This window comes from Alosa pseudoharengus, unplaced genomic scaffold, assembly GCF_046254945.1.
Source record: "Alosa pseudoharengus isolate Yale_2024_CS ecotype anadromous, Long Island Sound unplaced genomic scaffold, YU_APseudo_1.1 YU_APseudo_1.1_scf_19, whole genome shotgun sequence".
Taxonomy (NCBI): domain Eukaryota; kingdom Metazoa; phylum Chordata; class Actinopteri; order Clupeiformes; family Clupeidae; genus Alosa; species Alosa pseudoharengus.
This window is the reverse complement of record NW_027468657.1, coordinates 9,936,567-9,958,915: the sequence shown is the minus strand read 5'-3', so window position 1 is coordinate 9,958,915 and position 22,349 is coordinate 9,936,567. Positions and strand designations below refer to the sequence as shown.

General features: G+C 42.6%; 1 protein-coding gene across 1 annotated transcript in view; it reads left to right on the top strand.

Annotated features, from left to right (window-relative positions):
• The window catches only part of LOC143132845 (cadherin-related family member 2-like), a 54,062-nt gene extending 35,182 nt beyond the window's left edge, over positions 1-18,880 (top strand). Inside the window, exons 21-28 of the mRNA XM_076292669.1 lie at positions 5,970-6,035; positions 6,478-6,622; positions 7,039-7,166; positions 15,369-15,443; positions 15,726-15,809; positions 17,145-17,205; positions 17,492-17,542; positions 18,758-18,880. Of these exons, the coding sequence (XP_076148784.1) occupies positions 5,970-6,035; positions 6,478-6,622; positions 7,039-7,166; positions 15,369-15,443; positions 15,726-15,809; positions 17,145-17,205; positions 17,492-17,542; positions 18,758-18,880 (733 nt within the window). The remainder of the gene's footprint in view (positions 1-5,969; positions 6,036-6,477; positions 6,623-7,038; positions 7,167-15,368; positions 15,444-15,725; positions 15,810-17,144; positions 17,206-17,491; positions 17,543-18,757) is intronic.
• The last annotated feature ends 3,469 nt before the right edge of the window (positions 18,881-22,349 follow it).

Genomic DNA, 22,349 nt, shown 5'->3' with positions numbered 1-22,349 from the left:
TATGTTGATCTCAAGGGGCCATGTCAACCCATCCCATTACCACTTATTTCATGTATAGCGCCACCTAGTTAAAAATTAAAAAGCAAAAAATTAGGTGTTTTCATCACAATATCTCTGGCTGACATGGTCAAAACTGCACGAAATTGAAAGTGTAGGATCATTATGACACCCTCCGAATGCATGCCAAGTTGTGTGTACTTTCGTTCATGGGGGGCCTTACAATAAAACAATTTATGTGTACATTTAGTGACGTACACCAACAAGGATTCCCGGGACACTGAAAGACCGGGGTACACAAAACTTGGTGGGCATGTACCCCCACATGGATAGCATGGAACTGTCATTTTTCGTTTTGATCTGTAGCCCCCCCGCTGGACTGGACCCCCCGAAAGGAGGGTAGGCCAGACACAGTTCTCTGTGAATATCTTGAGAACTGTAGGGCCTAGGATGACCATTTTTTCCGTATATTTGCCTCCAGGGGTCATGTTAGCCCAGTTCATGTGCACACATGTGCACAAACAGATACACACACACACACACACACATTCACAGTAATCATGACACATACTCACACAGTAGACATATGTACGCTTCCATGCACAGGCACATACGCAGGCACGCACACACACACACACACACACACACACACTCACACACACACACACACCCACACACATAACATAAACATAACACAAACTATCAAGAATTTCTCATAATTATGAACAGGCAAGATGGAGGTGGGGTTGTATAAAATGAATTTTACATGTGAAATCTATGAACTAATCATGTTTTGGTACTTGTTGTCTAGCAGATACCAGTGAGAACTGAGTGTGGATAATGCAATTTAGTGAGACAGTTAGAATCATATAGGCCTTTCAGCGTGATTTCTTTTTGTGGAAAAAATGTGCTGGACTGGGCGGCGGTCATATTTTGTACCGCTCTGCGGTACATCTAGTTATTTATTTATTTTACTTTGTTTTATTTTATTTATAGTGCTAGACCTATACCTATACTTTTTTCTCTCTTTTTACATCTTGTTACTCCATTGTTTCTGTAATCTCCGCTTCATTGAAAATGAGGGCTTCCCTCAATGACCCTCCGAGAATAAATAAAGGTTGAATGAATGAATGAATGAATGAATAATCGGAGACGGGGCGATTACCTTGGCGAAGATGCAGAATCTCCCTGGCCACTTCTCTTCCAACAACATACCAATTGAAGACATGCTTCATCTCTTCGGTAAAAATCCACGCGGACTGGAGACCGAGAATCCCACACAGCCATTCCCCATTCACGTGCTCTGCCCACTAGTAGGCATATAATGTAGGCAATCCTAGAACGATCACTGGGAAAGGTTAGAGGTTGCAACTCAAAAATTAACAAGCTTTGAGTGAGTAAGGATCGGCATGTACCGGGCTCCCCAGCATAATGTTCAGGGGGAGGAAGCCTGGGCTCCCGAGGAGCGGAGTGTGGAGAGGGAGTCGCTGCATGGTCAGAAAGCTGACCATTTTAAAGCCAGCTGAGATTGCAAACAGTCGAGGCTGATTGTTAGGGAGATCAGAGACACCAATGGAAGCAGGTGAGAACCAGGGGCCTATTGCACAAAACTAGGATAAGGGATTAAGCCGGGATATCTTGGTTATCCTGGCTCAATTTATTCGTGATCCGGTTGCACAAAAGCGGGATAGGGGCAGCAGGATATGTTATGGTATAAGTTACCATGGCGATTTATTCTGTGGAGCTAGCCTGCTCCAGACCAGGCTAAATTCCAGGATCTATTTAATCTCATCCCTTATCTCAGTCAGCAGTCACCACAAACGGAAACCAATAGTTATTCCACTGCCCACTACACATTGTTATCACATATACCTAGACCCACTGTCATTATTTAAACTTTTTTGATCAATAATTAACTTACTTACTCGGCATTCCCGACCTGTCATGCGACAATGTGATGTCACAGGAGTGCCTAACCATTTCGCACGTGGTGGTCGCGTAACTAGTTGCAATATTCTCCTAAACAGAGGTGTTGCTGTTTGTTGCTGTTGTGAAAAGGCTATCGCCACCTACTTCACATCGTAGAAGAAGCAATGAAGCCGCTCTAGTTGCCATGGTGAATCTGTGATCGGTGGCGGGGTCTATTTGAGGGAGCCGTGAATGCGCACTTATCCAGGATAGATTTTACCTGGGGCCTATTGCACAAAACTAGGATAGGGGATTAAGCCGGGATATCTTGGTTATCCTGGCTCAATTTATCCGTGATGCAGTTGCACAAAAGCAGGATAGGGGGCAGCAGGATATGTTATGGTATAAGTTACCATGGCGATTTATTCTGTGGAGCTAGCCTGCTCCAGACCAGGCTAAGTTCCAGGATCTATTTAATCTCATCCCTTATCTCAGTCAGCAGTCACCACAAACGGAAACCAATAGTTATTCCACTGCCCACTACACATTGTCATCACATATACCTAGACCCACGGTCATTATTATGACCGCTGCGAAGGACACTGAAAGACCGGGGTAGACGAAACTTGGTGGGCATGTAACCCCATATGGATAGCATGGAACCATCGTTTTTCGTTTTGATCTGTAGCCCCCCTGCTGGACTGCACCCCCCGAAAGGAGGGTAGGGCAGAAACAGTTTTCTGTGAATATCTCGAGAACCGTAAGGTTTAGGAGGACCATTTTTTTTTGTATGTTGATCTCAAGGGGCCATATCAACCCATTCCATAACCACTCATTTCATGTATAGCGCCACCTAGTTAAACACAAAAAAGTAAAAATGAGGTGTTGTAATCACAGGTATCTGTGACCTAACATAGTCAAAACTGCACGCAATTGGAAATGTAGGATCATTATGACACCCTCTGAATGCAAGCCAAGTTTCGTGGAATTCCGTTCATGGGGGGCCACACAATAAATTCATTTATGTTACTATACACCAACTGGCCTGTAGGTGGCCGGAGACAGTTTTCTGTGATTATCTCGAGAACTGTAGGGCCGTAAGGAAACTTGGTGGGCATGTAACCCCACATAGATAGCATGGAACCGTCGTTTTTCGTTTTGATCTGTAGCCCCCCCGCTGTACTGGACCCCCTGAAAGGAGGGTAGGGCAGACACAGTTTTCTGTGAATATCTTGAGAACCGTAGGGCCTAGGATGACCAATTTTTTTCCGTATGTTTGCCTCCAGGGGTCATGTTAACCCATTCCATGTGCATAAACAGATACACACGCACACACATGCATTCACAGTAATCATACGTATGACACATACTCACACAGTAGACATATGTACGCATGCATGCACATGCACAAACACACATACGCAGGCAAACACACAAGCACGCACACACACACACACACACACACACCCACACACATAAACATAAACGTGTACACGCACACATGCACACAATTCAAGAATTTCTCAGAATTATGAACAGGCAAGATGGAGGTGGGGTTGTATAAAATGAATTTTACATGTGAAATCTATGAACTAATCATGTTTTGGTACTTGTTGTCTAGCAGATACCAGTGAGAATTGAGTGTGGCTAATGCAATTTAGTGAGACAGTTAGAATCATATAGGCCTTTCAGCGTGATTTATTTTTGTGGAAAAAAGGTGCTGGACTGGGTGGCGGTCATATTTTGTACCGCTCTGCGGTACATCTAGTTTAAATGTTTGTGATCATTAATTAACTTTTACATACTCGCCATTCCCGACCTGTCATGCGACAATGTGACGTCACGGAGTGCCTAACCATTTCGCACGTGGTGGTCACGGAACTAGTTGCAATATTCTCCTAAACAGAGGTGTTGCTGTTTGTTGCTGTTGTGAAAAGGCTATCGCTACCTACTTCACACCGTAGAAGAAGCAATGAAGCTGCTCTAGTTGCCATGGTGAATCAGTGAATCTGTGATCGGTGGCGGGGTCTATTTGAGGGAGCCGTGAACGCGCACTTATCCAGGATAGGTTTCACCTGGCTTGATGAATCCGTGTCTGCTCATCCTGGCTTGGTCTTTGTGCAACCAATTAAGCCTGTACGCTCGTGTTTTGGAATCATTGAGCGCAGCTCAGTAACTTATCCCCGGATGTCTTAATTCTGCTTTTGTGCAACGGACCCCTGGCTTGATGAATCCGTGTCTTCTCATCCTGGCTTGCTCGTTGTGCAACCAGTTAAGCCTGTACGCTCTTGTTTTGGATTCATTGAGCGCAGCTTAGTAACTTATCCCGGATGTCTTAATTCTGCTTTTGTGCAACAGGCCCCCGGTTGCACAAAAGCTGGATAGGGGGCAGCAGGATATGTTATGGTATAAGTCACCATGGCGATTTATTCTGTGGAGCTAGCCTTCTCCAGACCAGTGGGGTATACTACGAAGCACGTTAGACATATCTAGGCTATGTAGACATATCGAGGCTTCACAAAGCCTTGACTCAGGGGTATACGTTAAGTGAAACTACGATAGCAGTTATGTGATATATTTGTCAAACTAGGCTTTCAGCTCAGATCTGTGCGCGTTCTCAGTGTTGGGATGACGTTGGCCAATCGTGAAATGTGGAGACACACAAGACCACCTCAAAAACAATTACTTCCGCATTCATGAGCGATAGCTTAATCTACACTGCGGTTATTTTTTGTATCTAACCTATAACATCAAAAAAATCAATCAACAACAATGTTGTTGTATGGTATGCACGTCCATAGTGGGATATTTGCACGCACAGCACTATTAAAGCGCATTCGAGATCCAAAATGTTAGTAGAGGCGGAGCTCCACCTGTAAGATATATGACAGAATCCTACACGCGTGAGAACTTCGTTTTTAAGACAATTGATTGGTCAGTGGGCGGTAGATTACACGATTTGAGCTATAACTTAGCACATAACCTCCTCCCGACCAGGTTTGGTTGACAGCATAAGATACCATGGTGATATAGCGACACTAAAACAGATCCACTTTCGTGTCACAGCATACCCTGGCTTTGAGCGCAACATACCTCGCTAACCCACTAATCGAGATTCGTAGTATACCCCACTGGCTAAGTTCCAGGATCTATTTAATTTTATCCCTCATCTCAGTCAGCAGTCACCACAAACAGAAACCAATAGTTATTCCACTGCCCACTACACATTGTTATCACATATAACTAGACCCACTGTCATTATTTAAACGTTTGTGATCATTAATTAACTTTTACTTACTCGCCATTCCCGACCATGCGACAATGTGACGTCACGGGAGCGTCGTAACCATTTTGCACGTGCTGGTCGCTACGCTAGTTGCAATATTCTCCTATGTTTGTTGCTATTGTGAAAAGGCTATCGCTACCTACTTTACACCGTAGAAGAAGCAATGAAGCCGCTCTAGTTGCCATGGTGAATCAGTGACTCTGTGATCGGTGGCGGGGTCTATTTGAGGGAGCCGTGAGCGCGCACTTATCCAGGATAGGTTTCACCTGGCTTGACGAATCCGTGACTTCTCATCCTGGCTTGCTCGTTGTGCAACCAATTAAGCCTGTACCCTCTTGTTTTGGATTCATTGAGCGCAGCTCAGTAACTTATCCCGGATGTCTTAATTCTGCTTTTGTGCAATGGGCCCCAGGAGCAGGAGACTCAGACCAACAGCAGTGATACATAACAGCTCCTGCAGAGGGGGAAAAATACACAAAACACTAGGAGGACAATCTACAAACAGAAAGTCTAACAATACTAACAAGCCTTGCTCTTTGGTGTTGCGGTCGAGCTGCACGTTAAGTACCCTGGAGACCCAGGTTTGCGACCAGGTGCGGTCACTTCTCTCTCCATTCGCTACACTTTTATACATATCTCTGAGGGTTTTCCTAGCCATTTGCCCATGAATATTTTGGTAATTTGTATGTCTTCTTTTTTAGTACCTTGTGATGTTTTGTGTTTCGGTGTGTGGAAACTGCAATGTACTGATTTTGATGTTGATTCTGTTGAATTCTAGGGCACTTGAGTCGGCCACTGGAACAACAGTTCATATTGTTAAAGTCTCGGCACGAACAGAGCAGAGGTACTATCCAGTATTCAACAGTTTAATAGTCTGTGCAATTGAATGTGTTTGTGAAAGGAATGGAAAGAATGCATTCACAGTAAAATTGACAAGGTAGCAGAACTAATGTCACTATAGGGCGGGCCATCATCTAAACAACCATTCTGCCATCTAAGAGGAACACAGACGTATACAGTATTGTACATTTGGGTTAATTGCACAAAACATCACCAAATATTCACCACTATATGGCTCTGGATGAAAATTTATGTAGCGTCTTATTAGAATGTAATATTTGTTTTCAAGCAAAATGACAGGATGTCTTTCCTCCTTTGTGCCTAAGGACCAACCATGAATAACCCATTTCTAAATACATGAATATGTCATGTTTTGCACAACAGCCTAAATTGTTCATCCATATTGTGTATGGGAAAGTAATTTCCTCTCTTTGCTGTTATGGCAGAGCTACCGCTTTAACTGTTGTGGAAACCTATTTCATCTACCCTAATGGGACCGCCCTGAAATCCAACACCGTTTCAAACATGCTGAATGGCAACCCCAATACAGAGTACAGAGACATACTCACCCAGAACGGTTTCTCAAGAGTGGTGAGTTTTGAGGAAGAAAACATTTCACCACACTGAGACTGACAGTAGCAAGGAGCTGAGCAGGCGAGTAGTCTATCCTAGGTGTCAGTCAAAGCTTGCTCAAGCCTGGTCAAGATGATCTTGGTTTGCAGCCTGCTTGGAAGTACACCTGACAAGAACCCCCCCCCCTCCAAATAGACAGACTTGGCCAAAACACATTTAGTTCAATATAAGGTTGGAGGAGAGTGGCTAGTCTGATTATAGTGTCTAACATATTTTCCAACATAGTTCATTTCAATGTATTAACTGCACTTTATAAATGTACAACATTCCACTAAATGACAACCATCACCTTATATCACAGTATAATTACAATGTGTAAGAGAGGATTTAGAATCTGTTGTCTGATTACTTTTCTGTGGTCTTGACCTGTCAAGAACACTGATTTAGAGGAAAACCAAGGAGAGCTGAATACAGAGCTGTACCTCTTGCTGGGATTGATGGGAGGCCTGGTGATTGTGTTGGTTGTCATGACGACAACTTTGCTGATGTTCATGAGAAGGAAGTAAGTAGCAGTTTTACCATGGCAAATACAGGAAGAAACTAAAATTATTCTTACTTTTTCAAGAAAATATACAGTTAGAATGATCTATATGTGTGTGTGTGTGTGTGTGCATGTATGAGTGTTTGTGTACATATAAGACTGTTTGTGCCTGTGTGTGTTTTATTCCTATGCAATAACATCATCCCCACACCCTCTCCTAACAAGCCCAGGTTAGTTTATCTCCCTCCTGCTGGGCAGTGTTTGTGCGCACCCTGAGACTTTATGGCTCTTTATGATGCCCAGTGCAGAGGTTGCATGTTGCAAGCATAGATCAAGTTTATTATTATGGGCATTTCAACAATAATACTACAGTTGATATGAATGTGCTTTGGTATGCTCACATGTTTCACACAACAATGCAACACAACATAACAAGACAAAAGACAAAAAGGCACATAAATAACAGGGTGTAACACTTGACACACATTGAAAGTGCGTGGTTTACAGAGAATGCAGCAGAATGGTTCAATTGTGCCAAAAAAAAGTGCAAAGAGAGGTAGACCAGGTTATGAAGTAAACCATAAAGTGCTTAGTGCATGTTCAGGTGACGAATAGCTTGTGGATTGGTACTAAAGCGTGATGTTTTACATGTGATACTACTGCACCTTCTCCCTGATGGTAAGGGTGTAATGTTTTACATGTGATACTACTGCACCTTTTCCCTGATGGTAAGGGTGTGAATAAATGGTGTGATGGATGGGAGGGATCAGAGATGATGTTTTTGACTTTCCTGGAAATTCTGGTGTTGTAGTGTGAGGCTATGGTAGGCAGACTACAGCCAATGATTTCAGAGGCCCTGCGTACTACCCTCTCAAGCTGTTGTTTGTCCTGGCTGGTGGCACTACCATACCAGACCAGGATGGAGCAGGTGAGCACGCTTTCGATGGTAGTTAATAAAGACAATGTATTCTGAAAACAAAAACACTGTGAAAATTGGCGACAGAATTTGGTCCTTGCCTCAAAAAAGAGGGAGGAGTAAGGCAGGGCTTTAGCCTCAGTCCAACACTGTTCAATATTTACATCAATGAGTTAGTGGTGTAGTTGGACCAGTTTACAGCTCCTGGCCTTGCTCTACATGAGAAATAAATAAAATGTCTCCTATTCAGATGACCTGGTGCTGATATATTCCACTGCACAGGGACTACAGCAGCACCTGGACCTGATAGAGAATACTTTCAGCACTGGGCCCTGACAGTAAATCTAAAAAAGACAAATACCATGATAGTCCAAAAGAAGCCCAGATGTCAGTACCACAAATGCCATTTCAATCTAGGCAGCAACGCCCTAGAGCACACAATGCTGTACTCTTATCTTGGCTTAATTATGACTGTATCAGGGAGTTTCAGCATGGCAGTGAATGCACTAAAAGAAAAAGCTTGCAGAGCCCTATATGCAATAAAAATACATTTTTGGAACATAAACATACCTATTCAAATTTGGTGCAAAATATTTCACTGTGTATTCCAGCCCATTGCGCTGTACGGAAGTGAGATATGGGGTCCACTCAATGAGCACATTAGATGGGACAAACATCCTATAGAATGCTTACATGCAGAGTTCTGCCAATTGATCTTAAAAATCCAAAAGAAAACGCCAACCAATGCATGCAGGGCAGAACTAGGCAGATTCCCAGTGGCCATCAACATGCAAAAAAGAGCTATCAAATTCCGGATGTATCTCCAAACAACTGCATTACTGACACACTGCATTTTAATGCAGTAAAAACTGAAGTATATATACTCTTTTGTTCCCGTAAGGGAAATTTGATTTCTGCATTTATCCCAATCCGTGAATTAGTGAAACACACTCAGCACACAGTGAGGTGAAGCGCACACACTAATCCCGGTGCAGTGAGCTGCCTGCAACAACAGCGGCGCTCGGGGAGCAGTGAGGGGTTAGGTCCCTTGCTGAAGGGCTCTTCAGCCGTGGCCAACTGGTCGGGGAGTCCGAAGCGCTAACCAGTAGGCCACGGCTGCCCCTGTAGCTCTGAACCCTGAAAAGAGTACTCTGAGTCAGTTTGTACTGAGACTAACTAATCTCCCCTTTATTAATAACTTCTCTCAGACAAGTGCTGTTTTCAGATCATCGGTAAAAGGAGACAAAAAACAAATCAAATTAGAATGTTACCGGTCCATAAAATCTGAATACCAATTGGAGGAATATCTCTTTACTATTAGAGATCTAAAGCAAACAGACCCTGACCAAATACAGACTCAGTGACCACAGTCTCACCATAGAAAAAGGCAGACTAAGAAAAACCCTGATTGCCATGAGAGCAAAGATATGTGGTCTCTGGCAGTCTTACTTGGACAGCAGGGAAAGACTTTGGTCTTGCTGCCAAATACGTCACTGAATGCCATAAAATCATGTATTCAAAGCATTCTCTATGTAAATGTATGTTTAAATGTTCTGCTTTGGCAATGCAAAAACATTTGTCATGCTAATAAAGCTCACTTGAATTGAATTGATAGACCAAGGCAGAGAAAGACACTGTAGTGTGTGTGTGTGTGGAGGGTGAATCAAATTCTATGATCGCCACTGATGTGAATGATCACACAATTTTCAATATTACTGATGGCGTCAAGGTGATGGGGGGGCCCCCAAACCATCAATTTTGAATATTGTGTGATCATTCACATCAGTGGTGATAATAGAATTTGATTCACCCTCCACACACACACACACGCATAAAAAAGTGATGGTTGTCATTGGTTTCTATTTGGGGGCCAAGCAGTGAAGCTGCGAGGCACCCATTGTGTTTCTACGTTTTCCTATTATTATTATTCCGCCATTGAAGTCAATTCGCCTTATTCACCCGGCGGCCATTACGAGTCTGAGGGGTACACTTGCCATTACACCTCAGTCCAGCAGATGGTGGTGGTAATGCACTCCGTTTGCAAACTGCTAAAAAAACTATTCACTGAAGAAGAACAGGCCAGTGAACCCTTCTTCTTTAATCAGTGAGCTTTTTTTGGCAGTTTGCAAACGAAGTGCATTACCACCACCATCTGCTGGACTGAGGTGTAATGGCAAGTGTACCCCTCAGCCTCGTTATGGCAGCCGGGTGAATAAGGCGAATGGCAGCCCATAGAACCATCTGGTAAAAAGTTGTGAAATTTGGCACACTGATTGGGGACAGTCCATGATTAATTTCACTAAGTTTAATGTCGGCACCTCGAGTGCTCTAGCACCACCAACAGGCCAACGTTGGATGTGCGTTCACGCACGTAACGTTTGACCCGTTGGCTCGATTTTCAAAAATGTGGTATCATTGGAATCCTTGGACCAAGCCGAGTTCAATGCACCCAATGCTGCATTTCAATTTCATTTGATGGATTTTCTGCCATATTGGAATTTAGCGAAAGTGAAACAACATTTTCACAGGTCAAATTTTGTCCGATCTACACGAAACTTGACACACATGATCTGGCTGCCATCTTGGAAACAAAAACATTTTTACAGGTCACACATTTGATCCGATCTTTGCCAAAATTGGTACAGACCATCTTCAAACAATGCCTTATCAGTGCATTACTTTTTGGAACAATTGACAAAATTGTTTGCCCATCATAGCCAATCGAAATAGGTGGCAATGCCACCAAACAGGAAGTGACCGTGTATCTCAACCTATCTTGGGTTGTTTGACATGAAACTTGTTGTGACTGCTTATTATAGCTCTATGTCTAATGTAACAACATTAAGTTGTCATGGCAACTCCAGCTTGTCTGCTTGACCCCCTCATTGCTGCTTGCAGCTATATTTCATATTTTGGAATTCATATAAACTTTATATGATTTATAGTATTTTATAATTTGCATAATTACTAATAGCTTAACATATTTAGTAATTTGAATACATCATATTGGTATTTAAATTATTGGGCTACACTTGTCTTTAATATCATCACATTTGTGGTGTGTACTGTAAGTCTAATTGAGTGACTCACTTTAAGAAGAACATGAAGGCAATTAGCTTTCAGGCTAGCGGAAAATAGTTTTGCATAGTGCAAGGATTTCTGAATTCAATTCATCATGTTTACTGTCGAAGAGTCGTAGAAAACATAAATATTCAAAAAACTAACAAGTCAAAGAAAATATTTCTGGGATGAGATCATAGTAGAGATAAGTGTCTCACAATGTTAATTTCTATGAGTATGGAAATGCACCATAGTTTAGTTAGTTTATCTTTTATTGTGACCCGTGATTCAGTGCTGCCAAAACTCTGCTTACCCTCTCTGCCTCTGGTCCTGCGCTGTACTGTGTGAGAAGGGCAGTGGCTACAGTAGAGCGGAGAAAGCCAACGTGTGCTTCTTTTACCGATATATTTAACAATAGCCTTTGCTTTTCTTATCCAAACAACGTCAAACTTGGCACTGCACTTACTCGTCAAAATAGGGTCACCTGCCAAAAAAGGTTGGGAACCCCTAAACTAGGCTGTTGTTGTGCTATGTTGCCTCTAAGTGTTGGCAACTGATGATACACATTGGAAATGTGCGTATACCAGACATGAAGTTGGTGTGGAGGAAAAAAAAATCACTCTTGATACATCTGACCGTAAGCGAGAAAGATGGAGTATTTTTGCATACGCAAGCTTTGTGTTTAAATGTGGTGTGTGTGAACATGCCAGAAGGCTTGTGCCAACCTCCAGCAGGAGTGATCCCTTTAGCTCTGGACGCTCCCAATTGAGAGAGGTCAATTACAAATGCCACTCAGGCACCATCAGATGGGAGTTTTCGACTGGCCCATGGATGGACGACATCGTGACAGCAGTGTACGCTTATATAAAAGTACACCGGCACGTATACACACATACATACATACATGGATCTTGACTGTAACAATTTCAATAATTACCATCCTATATCTAACCTGCCATTCATTTCCAAAATACTGGATAAGGTAGTTGCATCTCAACTTTGGACCTACCACCAAAACAACTTGATGTACCGCAGATCGGTACAAAATATGACCGCCGCCCAGTCCAGCACATTTTTTCCACAAAAATAAATCACGCTGAAAGGCCTATATGATTCTAACTGTCTCACTAAATTGCATTATCCACACTCAATTCTCACTGATATCTGCTAGACAACAAGTACCAAAACATGATTAGTTCATAGATTTCACATGTAAAAATTCATTTTATACAACCCCACCTCCATCTTGCCTTTTCATAATTCTGAGAAATTCTTGAATTGTGTGCATGTGTGCATGTACATGTTTATGTTATGTGTGTGGGTGTGTGTGTGTGTGTGTGTGTGTGTGTGTGTGTGTGTGTGTGCGTGCTTGTGTGTGTGCCTGCGTATGTGCCTGTGCATGCAAGCGTACATATGTCTACTGTGTGAGTATGTGTCATATGTATGATTACTGTGAATGTATGTGTGTGTATCTGTTTGTGCACATGTGTACACATGAAATGGGTTAACATGACCCCTGGAGGCAAACATACAGAAAAAAATGGTCATCCTAGTCCCTACAGTTCTCAAGATATTCACAGAGAACTGTGTCTGCCCTACCCTCCTTTCGGGGGGTCCAGTCCAGCGGAGGGGCAACAGATCAAAACGAAAAACGACGGTTCCATGCTATCCATGTGGGGTTACATGCCCACCAAGTTTTGTGTACCCCGGTCTTTCAGTGTCCCGGGAATCCTTGTTGGTGTACGTCACTAAATGTACACATACATTATTTTATTGTAAGGCCCCCCATGAACGAAAGTACACAAAACTTGGCATGCATTCGGAGGGTGTCATAATGATCATACACTTTTAATTTCGTGCAGTTTTGACCTTGTCAGCCAGAGATATTGTGATGAAAACACCACATTTTTTGCTTTTTAATTTTTAACTAGGTGGCGCTATACATGAAATAAGTGGTAATGGGATGGGTTGACATGCCCCCTTAAGACCAACATACATAAAAAAGGTGGACCTCCTAGGCCCTACAGTTCTCGAGATATTCACAGAAAACTGTCTCCGGCCACCTACAGGCCAGTTGGTGTATAGTAACATAAATTTATTTATTGTGTGGCCCCCCATGAACGGAATTCCACGAAACTTGGCATGCATACAGAGGATGTCATAATGATCCTACACTTCCAATTTCGTGCAGTTTTGACTATGTTAGGTCACAGATACCTGTGATTACAACACCTTATTTTTACTTTTTTGTGTTTAACTAGGTGGCGCTATACATGAAATGAGTGGTTATGGAATGGGTTGACATGGCCCTTTGAGATCAACATACAAAAAAAATGGTCCTCCTAAACCCTACGGTTCTCGAGATATTCAGAGAAAACTGTGTCTGCCCTACCCTCCTTTCGGGGTGTCCAGTCCAGCGGGGGGGCTACAGATCAAAACGAAAAACGATGATTCCATGCTATCCATGTGGGGTTACATGCCCACCAAGTTTCGTGTACCCCGGTCTTTCAGTGTTCCGGGAATCATTGACGGAAATTTGGGCATGCAAAAAAAAAAAAGAAAGAAAAAAAAATCTGACTAAACCTATATGACCGCCGATTCGCTGCGCGCATTGGAATTTGTGGCACAGCTCATGCTCACTATTTAGCAGAAAGAACATATGTCCAAATTCAGGACCACTGGTCAGAAAGCTCCATCCTCGACCAGGGAGTCCCACAGGGTTCCATACTGGGGCCATTTCTGTTCATCATCTACATCCTTCTCCTCAGTAACATCTTCAGGTACTATGGCATCCACTTCCACTCCTATGCTGATGACGCACAGCTGTGTCCACCAAACCAACTACCACTCTCCCTCCAAATACTCTCATTGCTTGTCTCCATGACATAAAGACATGGATGACAAGCCATTACCTGAAATTCAACAGTACAAAAACTGAGCTGTTACTCATTGGACCACATCTACTAGCTTGCAAAAATCAGTATCTCTTCAATCTCCTTTGGTGAGACCACCATACCTGTCTCTAAACAGGTGAAGAGTCACAGCGTTATCCTAGACAGTATACCCTTTCATTTTCCAACCACATCAATAATGTCTGTCAGACTACATTTTTTCACCTCAGGAACATCTCCAGACTTTTCCTATGCTGCACCCAAACTGTGGAACTCACTCCCCTCACACCTTCATGCTCTCTACTCCATCTCACAATACAAAACGGCTCTTGAAACCCATCTTTTCAAGATAGCTTATGGACTTTTTTTTTATTTGTGTGCTGATTATTATTATTTTTCACTGTGGTTACTCTGTAAAGAGGCCTTTGGTACTTTGTTATATGCTATGTAACAAATAAAATATACCTGTTCCATACTCAAGTTTTTTTGGTGAATGCAGTAATCTTATTTGCTAGGTGAGGTAGGTGCTTGTTTTTGCCTTGTAACTGGACATTTAACTCAAATGTATCGCTAAGATATATCAAATATATCGCTAAGATAGGCCAGCTTCGTCAAGAAATGTTCATTAGTGAACGTGCTTGCAGATTCAAACATGCGCTCTTCCTCCAAGAAGAGGCGACTCGGAGCTCAAACTTGCGCGACAGCACTTTACCTCAGGAAAGCCACCTTGCCTCGCTGTGAAACAGTACAGCCTTTTGGTCAGCTACCATCTCTTCGCAAAGTGTGGAGAATAGACACGCTTTTAAGGGCCGGGTTTTGATGAAATTCACCACTCTCACAACAACGTTCAAAATCTCATGTAGTTCGGGACTAACTAAGCTGCCTTGGCACGAGCGCTTCCAGGTGAATAACACAGTGCGTCCATTGCGAATCGGGTGCTACCTGGGCCCAGGCTACAGATAAAAAATAACACAGTTAAGTAAATAACAGTTTGAGAAACGCTGGGCTAGAACAATGTAGCGATGGAGTTTCTCAGACATTTGTCATGGCAGAGCCAGCAAAAAGAAGCAGAAAGCTAGTAAACCGTTGTCAGAAGAACAGGGAAAGAGGAAACGGCAGACTGACTGATTGAGGAGTGTCATAAAATATATACTCTGAAGCTGTAGGGGGAGCTCTGCAGAGAAAACATTGAAGAAATTGCCACAACTGCATAGTTTCTCTTTAAGTATTTGTGTGTGTGTGTGTGTGTGTGTGTGTGTGATGGCACCTCATCCACAAGTCATTCATCATGTTTTATCACAGAGGTGTGTAAGGAAGCTTGTCACATATAGACTGACTTGTCTGGTGTCTTTTCAGGTACACAAGAAAGCTCAAAGCAGCCAAAGCCATGATCTTCGCTAACTCTGGCACCAAGAAGTACACAAGGAAAGGGTGAGTAAGGGTGCATGACCATCATGACACCTATTTAGTCTGTTTTGATAATTGCTGGAATGCCATGAGTTTCTATTCCCTCAAATGAGGGCCTTTAGTCTTCTTAAATGGCAATGTATCACACCAGACAGTCATAACTTGCTCAGTCAGTCATTTCTCAACTGTGAAGGATCAAGCCAGTTTTGGCTGTCCTGAGATGTTTGAGAATATAGGCCCTAAGGATCGCTGACAATTCAGACATGAGTGATTGACAGGCCATGGGCATGTTTTGTATCCCCACAGGGCAAACCCGGTGCACAAGTTCAATATTGACACAACTAAGGACAAGGGCTTCAACGAGGAGGAATCCAATGCTTACAGAGCTAGGTAACATAAGGCAGAAGCCGAAAGCTGTGTACTACTAGTCCTTTAAATAGATATGCCACTGCTTCGACTTCTATTTGTATTGGTATGAGATACTGCTTTGATCAAACAGTGTATCAACCTTGTCTGAAACCTTGTATGAGAGATGTCATCATGTAGCTCAGGGACAACATGTGCTATTTGTGGTTGTACATATAGTATAACTGGACTAAACTAATTCAGTGGATTAATAATACCAGCTCCACCAGCACCGACCTCGTTGCAAGTCCCCCCCCCCCCCCCCTAAACACCCCTCAAACATCATGCAAACAGTATCGGGAAATGTACTAATGCCTACTGACAATAAAAGTTTTACTACACAAGAACCCTAATCCTTTACCCTAACTTGTTATGACAAAAACCTTTTGCGTTATGTCATGAACGTTTATGACTTCTTTTTGACACGATCATGACAGTGTTATGTCACTTTTATGTCGACACTGTCAAGTAAAGTGTAACCGCATAATCTTGGTGTCAAATGAAAGCTAACATTCTGGAGATTTGCATTTTACACATGAATCTGCTACTACTGTTGTCTAAAAATGACACTGAGCTAAACACAGGTATTTCAACACAAATAAATTTGTGAAAAATCCATATTTTACTCTATAGTCATCTACTTTGAGTTACAGCTTCAGAGGACCTGGTTTCAGGCCTCAATTGTGACCTAGGCCTCACTTCAAGTGACCTAGGGCCCAAATGTGGGCAATTCCAGAGATGTATGTTACTGGCTAAAAGAAAAAACAACATCCGACCTCTGTAACTCGTTGCCAGTACATCACAGTCACACTGTTTCTGAGAATTCTTCTGGGTCTCAGCTTTCAAAAGAGATCAAACATTTGATGATGGGCCAAAGTGGGAGCAGTGCCCTCCTAAGTAGATGATGTGCAATGTTGGGCAAAACACTCAAAATGGGGCTGAAAGTTAAGAATTTTAAAACATACGTTTTGTTTAACATAAGCCTACAAATCAGAGTGTTCCTACCAACAATGGCACATTCCATCGCCAAAATCCAATCAAAATCAATATGTCTACAGAACTTAAACTTAAAAAAGCCCCACAAATGCCCTCCATTCATTTAACTTTTAAAAAGTGGAAGTTGCACCCAGTTTTTATGTAATACCTCATGGGATATTAGAAACCTGTGGATACACTAAACCTCATCTGATTTTCTTTCAAGCCATCAAATCAATTGTCCATACTGGTAACATCCCTTAAGTACCCTCTGTCTTATTACATTAAGATGGTGTTATTTTGTGATATTCTGATGTTCTGTGGTCATCTGTGTTTCATTTTTAGCCTCAGTTCCGTGGACCACATTTATATGGACATCATTGAGAAAGACACTATGCCAGTGATGGTAACACATTTGGATTAAAAAAATAAGTCCTATCAACTGTGTGATAAAATGACATGTGCCAAACATGACATAGATGAGAAATCATGAAGAGATATTACCTAAGAAATTACATTGTGCATACTTTCTCATGGGTGGTTTTGTGTTTGTGTCTGTGTGCCTTGTTGTCAACTTGTGTGTTTGTTTATGTGTGCATTTTATGTGTGTTCTTGCATGTGTGTTCTTACATTCTCTATGCTTCTGTTTGTGTATGTGCATTTGTCACTCTTTGTGTGTTTTTCTTTGATAGGTAATCAAGGAAAAAGAGGAGAATGGCCACGACAATAGCTACTACGAGCCAGTAATCCAGTCTCATGTCTGTTCCTGTCACTGTCACGCTAAATAATCTATTGGTACATGTTGAGTAACATATGTTTCTTTGCAAAATAACACATTCAATAGGACGAAACATAAGCAAATGCATTATTATAGGCAGGTAATGTCGTGTTACTGTCACATTGTATTTCGCTTGCAACGAAGAACCACGATGCCACGATGTTTTTAAACTAAAATGAGACATTATGGGTGATTAAAAGTAAATGTATGTATGTACTGTATATTGGCATGTGTTAAAACCTTAATTTTACAAATATCATTTAGATGTTTAGATCATTTTCAGCAACTAGTTTATGATTTGTTTTTTGTTTAGTTTTTTAAATCATTTATATGCTACCATAGTAATATTATATTTCCTACTGAAATGATGGTATGCCATAATGCATTATTGGTTGAAGGGCATACACTGATTATGTTTTTAAATACATCCCCTAAGTCGATGAAAGAATGGAGATAAATATGCCATTGTGGCGAAAGTCCTTGTAAAGGTCCTGTCGTGTTTTGTTTTCCCTGTTTAGTGTTTTCCATCATGTCTGCTCCTCTTGTTTACTTCCTGTGTCCTGTTCCATGTGTTCCTTTGTTTGTTTTGCCATGTGTTTCTCTGTGCCTGTGTCTCTGCCCCTTACCTGTTTTTGTTAGTCTGTTAGTTCAATTATGGTTTCCACCTGTCTCTTGTTTTACCTTGTTCATTGTCCACCTGTGCCCTGTTACCCATGTATTTAAACCCTTTGTCTCCTCTCAGTCTTTGTTAATAGTCAATGTATGTGTTGTGTTACACACGGTTTGTTCAGTTCAGAATAAAGATTCTTCTAATTCCAAGATTACCTTGCCTTGCCGTACTTTGCCCTGTGTTTGGGTCAAGCTCTCCCCTTACAACCGTGACAGAATATAGGACCAGCAAACATGGAAGAATGCAAGTTTTTTGATTTTGATTCCAACTTGCCACTGCACCTGATACCCTGGGAGCTGTTCTGGGAGGATGAAGAGGAGGGGGAAACCATTGAGGACGACTGGTCTTCTGAGGAGGACGGGTAGGTCCCTCTCCAGTCCCAGCTCCCCAACGCCTTGCAGTTCCTTCTGTGGTTCCCGCTCCAGTCCCAATTCCAGCTCCAGTCACGATTCCGGCTCCAGCCCCAAGTCAGGCTCCTGTGCCGGCTCCTGATTCTGCTCTGACTCCAAGCCCAAGTCAGGCTCCTGCGCCGGCTCAAGCTCCAGTCCCGACTCCGGCTTCAGTCCCGGCGTCGGCAGCCCAGTCGCTGGACCAGCCTTCCCTGACCGGTCATCCACCCGGCCACCCGCCTGACCCTCCTGCCTTTAGCCCCCTCCGCCCACCCTGTTTGGACCTTTTTTTGTTTTGGTTGTCTGGAATCCGGCCCTTAGAGGGGGGGTAATGTAAAGGTCCTGTTGTGTTTTTTTTTTCCTCATGTCTGCTCCTCTTGTTTACTTCCTGTGTCCTGGGGCCTATTGCACAAAAGCAGAATTTAGACATCCGGAATAAGTTACTGAGCTGCGCTCAGTGAATCCAAATAGAGAGCGTACAGGCTTGGTTGCACAACGAGCAAGCCAGGATGAGCAGACTCCGATTCATCAAACTAGGTGAAACCTATCCTGGATAAGTGTGCGCTCACGGCTCCCTCAAATAGACCCCGCCAGCAATCACAGATTCACTGATTCACCATGGTAACTAGAGCGGCTTCATTGCTTCTTCTACGGTGTGAAGTAAGTAGCGATAGCCTTTTCACAAAAGCAACAAACGGCAACACCTCTGTTTAGGAGAATATTGCAGCTAGTGCCGCGACCACCACGCGTGAAATGGTTAGGCACTCCCATGACGTTGCATGACAGGTCGGGAATGGCGAGTATGTAAGAGTTAATTAATGATCACAAACATTTAAATAATGACAGTGGGTCTAGGTATATGTGATAACAATGTGTAGTCGGATAAATTGAGCCAGAGGGGTATTTCACAAAACCTAGATAAGGGATTAAGCTGGGATTTTTAGGTTATCCTGGATGAATTTAGCCTTGACTTGGTTTCACAAAGGAGATAGCACATAAATTACCATGGGGATTTATTCTCTGCACCTAGCCTGGTCCCAACCAGGCTAACAGCCAAGCTATGTTAGTTCTAATGATAACTAGCTGAACCAATAACAACATAATTGTCATTCAAATCAGACCTCTGTGCTCATTTTTAAGGAGCTTTATTCCATTTATATACTATTTGCTAAATGTATTTGCTCGAAAAACAAAACGTAAATTTGCATTCAGTTGGTCTACCACGCCTACTCCTGCTGTTTTACACAAATAGCCATAATTCCCCATCCAAAAGGGACAACTTTACTTCATTGTTAGTCTACATATCAAAAGCGGAAAAGCGGTGGTTCACTTTGTGTGAATTACGCTATTTTCCGTGTCTTTTTTTATTCCAACCGTGGGCACTTTGGAGCAGAAACGAGAATGCCCACACATCCTGAATTACTTACACCTGGGGTCCGTTGCACAAAAGCAGAATTAAGACGTCCGGGATAAGTTACTGAGCTGCGCTCAATGAATCCAAAACAAGAGCGTACAGGCTTAATTGGTTGCACAAAGACCAAGCCAGGATGAGCAGACACGGATTCATCAAGCCAGGTGAAACCTATTCTGGATAAGTGCGCGCTCACGTCTCCCTCAAATAGACCCCACCACCGATCACAGATTCACTGATTCACCATGGCAACTAGCGGCTTCATTGCTTCTTCTACGGTGTGAAGTAGGTAGCGATAGCCTTTTCACAACAGCAACAAACAGCAGGAGAATATTGCAACTAGTTCCGCGACCACCACGTGCGAAATGGTTAGGCACTCCCGTCGTGTCACATTGTCGCATGACAGGTCGGGAATGGCGAGTATGTAAAAGTTAATTAATGATCACAAACGTTTAAATAATGACAATGGGTCTAGGTATATGTGATAACAATGTGTAGTGGGCAGTGGAATAATTATTGGTTTCCGTTTGTGGTGACTGCTGACTGAGATAAGGGATGAGATTAAATAGATCCTGGAACTTAGCCTGGTCTGGAGCAGGCTAGCTCCAAAGAATAAATCGCCATGGTAACTTATACCATAACATATCCTGCTGCCCCCTATCCCGCTTTTGTGCAACTGGATCACGGATAAATTGAGCCAGGATAACCAAGATATCCCGGCTTAATCCCTTATCCTAGTTTTGTGCAATAGGCCCTGGCTTGACATAGTCGCTCCTACTCATCCTAGATTGGCATTAGTTAAACGAGTTGAGCTAGGATAACCAGACAACGCTATGTTATCACTTATCTTGGATGTCTTAATTCTGCCTTTGTGAAATACCCCTCAGGATAACCAAGATATCCCGGCTCAATCCCTTATCCTAGTTTTGTGCAATAGGCCCCTGTTTCATGTGTTCCTTTGTTTGTTTTGCCATGTGTTTCTGTTCTCTGTGCCTGTGTCTCCGCCCCTTACCTGATCTCGTTAGTCTGTTAGTTTAATTATGGTTTCCACCTGTCTCTTGTTTTACCTTGTTCATTGTCCACCTGTGCCCTGTTAAGGCCCATTCACAGCGATAACGATAGCTATAAATAAATATCGTTCTCATTAATATGAATGACGACGTTCACACAAACTATAACGATAACGACATGAAGAACGATATCGTTGGGGATCACTTTCAGAGCCAATCAGAACCCATTGTATTTTAACCGTCACATTCATTAACACAAGGAGAGACCTTGTTTATCGTTGTTTAGTGTGAACGCTTTTATCGTTATGGTTATAGTTATAGTTATCGTTATCGTTCTTGGTGTGAATAGGCCTTAACCCCTGTGTACCCTTTGTCTCCCCTCAGTCTTTGTCGGTTATTAGTCAATGTGTGTGTTGTGTTACACACGGTTTGTTCAAGATTACCTTACCTTGCCTTGCCGTACTTTGACCTGCCTTTGGGTCAAGCTCTCCCCTAGCAACCGTGACAGTACTGGAGTCTGATCCGATTTGTTTATTCACCTGCCATCATGCCAAACGTTTGGGAAATTAAGAAGAGCCCTGTATAAGAGCCCCAGTGTGAAAGGCTGGTTGCTGTCATGTGGCACACATTATTTGTTTATGTCATGTTATTTGTTCTAAAAAGCCTTTCAAACGTGCCAATGATGTCATTAATTAGCAAAATGCTAGCATGTTACAGGCAACAACGACCCACCCTGTAAGAAATTGAAAGGAAAATGGAAAGTACTCATTCATAAGACTTTCGACCTACAGTATAATCCATATTGAACTTATAGAAACTACAATAACATCGACCATTTTTCAACGACAATCAGGTGAAGGAGACAAATTTAGCCGACTAGCTCCATAGAAACCCATTCATTTTCTATTCTATTCTATTCTGCACAGTCGAACTCTGGTGGAAGTGCAACCAAATTCGGTACAGGGGGTAGGCAAATTCCCGGAAGTAGAAAATCAATGGAGGTCGGAGGCATAGATATATATACTGACTAGATGTTGTCTTCTGCTTCTCAGCATGCGTCAACACCGCCGCCATCTTGGAGCGGGGATCTGAAGCCCTAAAGTTCTCCCATATTGTCAGTGTTACTTATTTAGCAACGTTTGCCCATCCCCAGCGATAGAAAAATTTGGGAACTTCTCACAATGATGGCAAACTCGGTTTTGTTGTTGAAACATCAGAAAATCAACTTTCTCGTGGCTTTTTCATTTGTCTCGTTCGCCAAAAGCATTGACCCATGATTATAAAAGTAACAA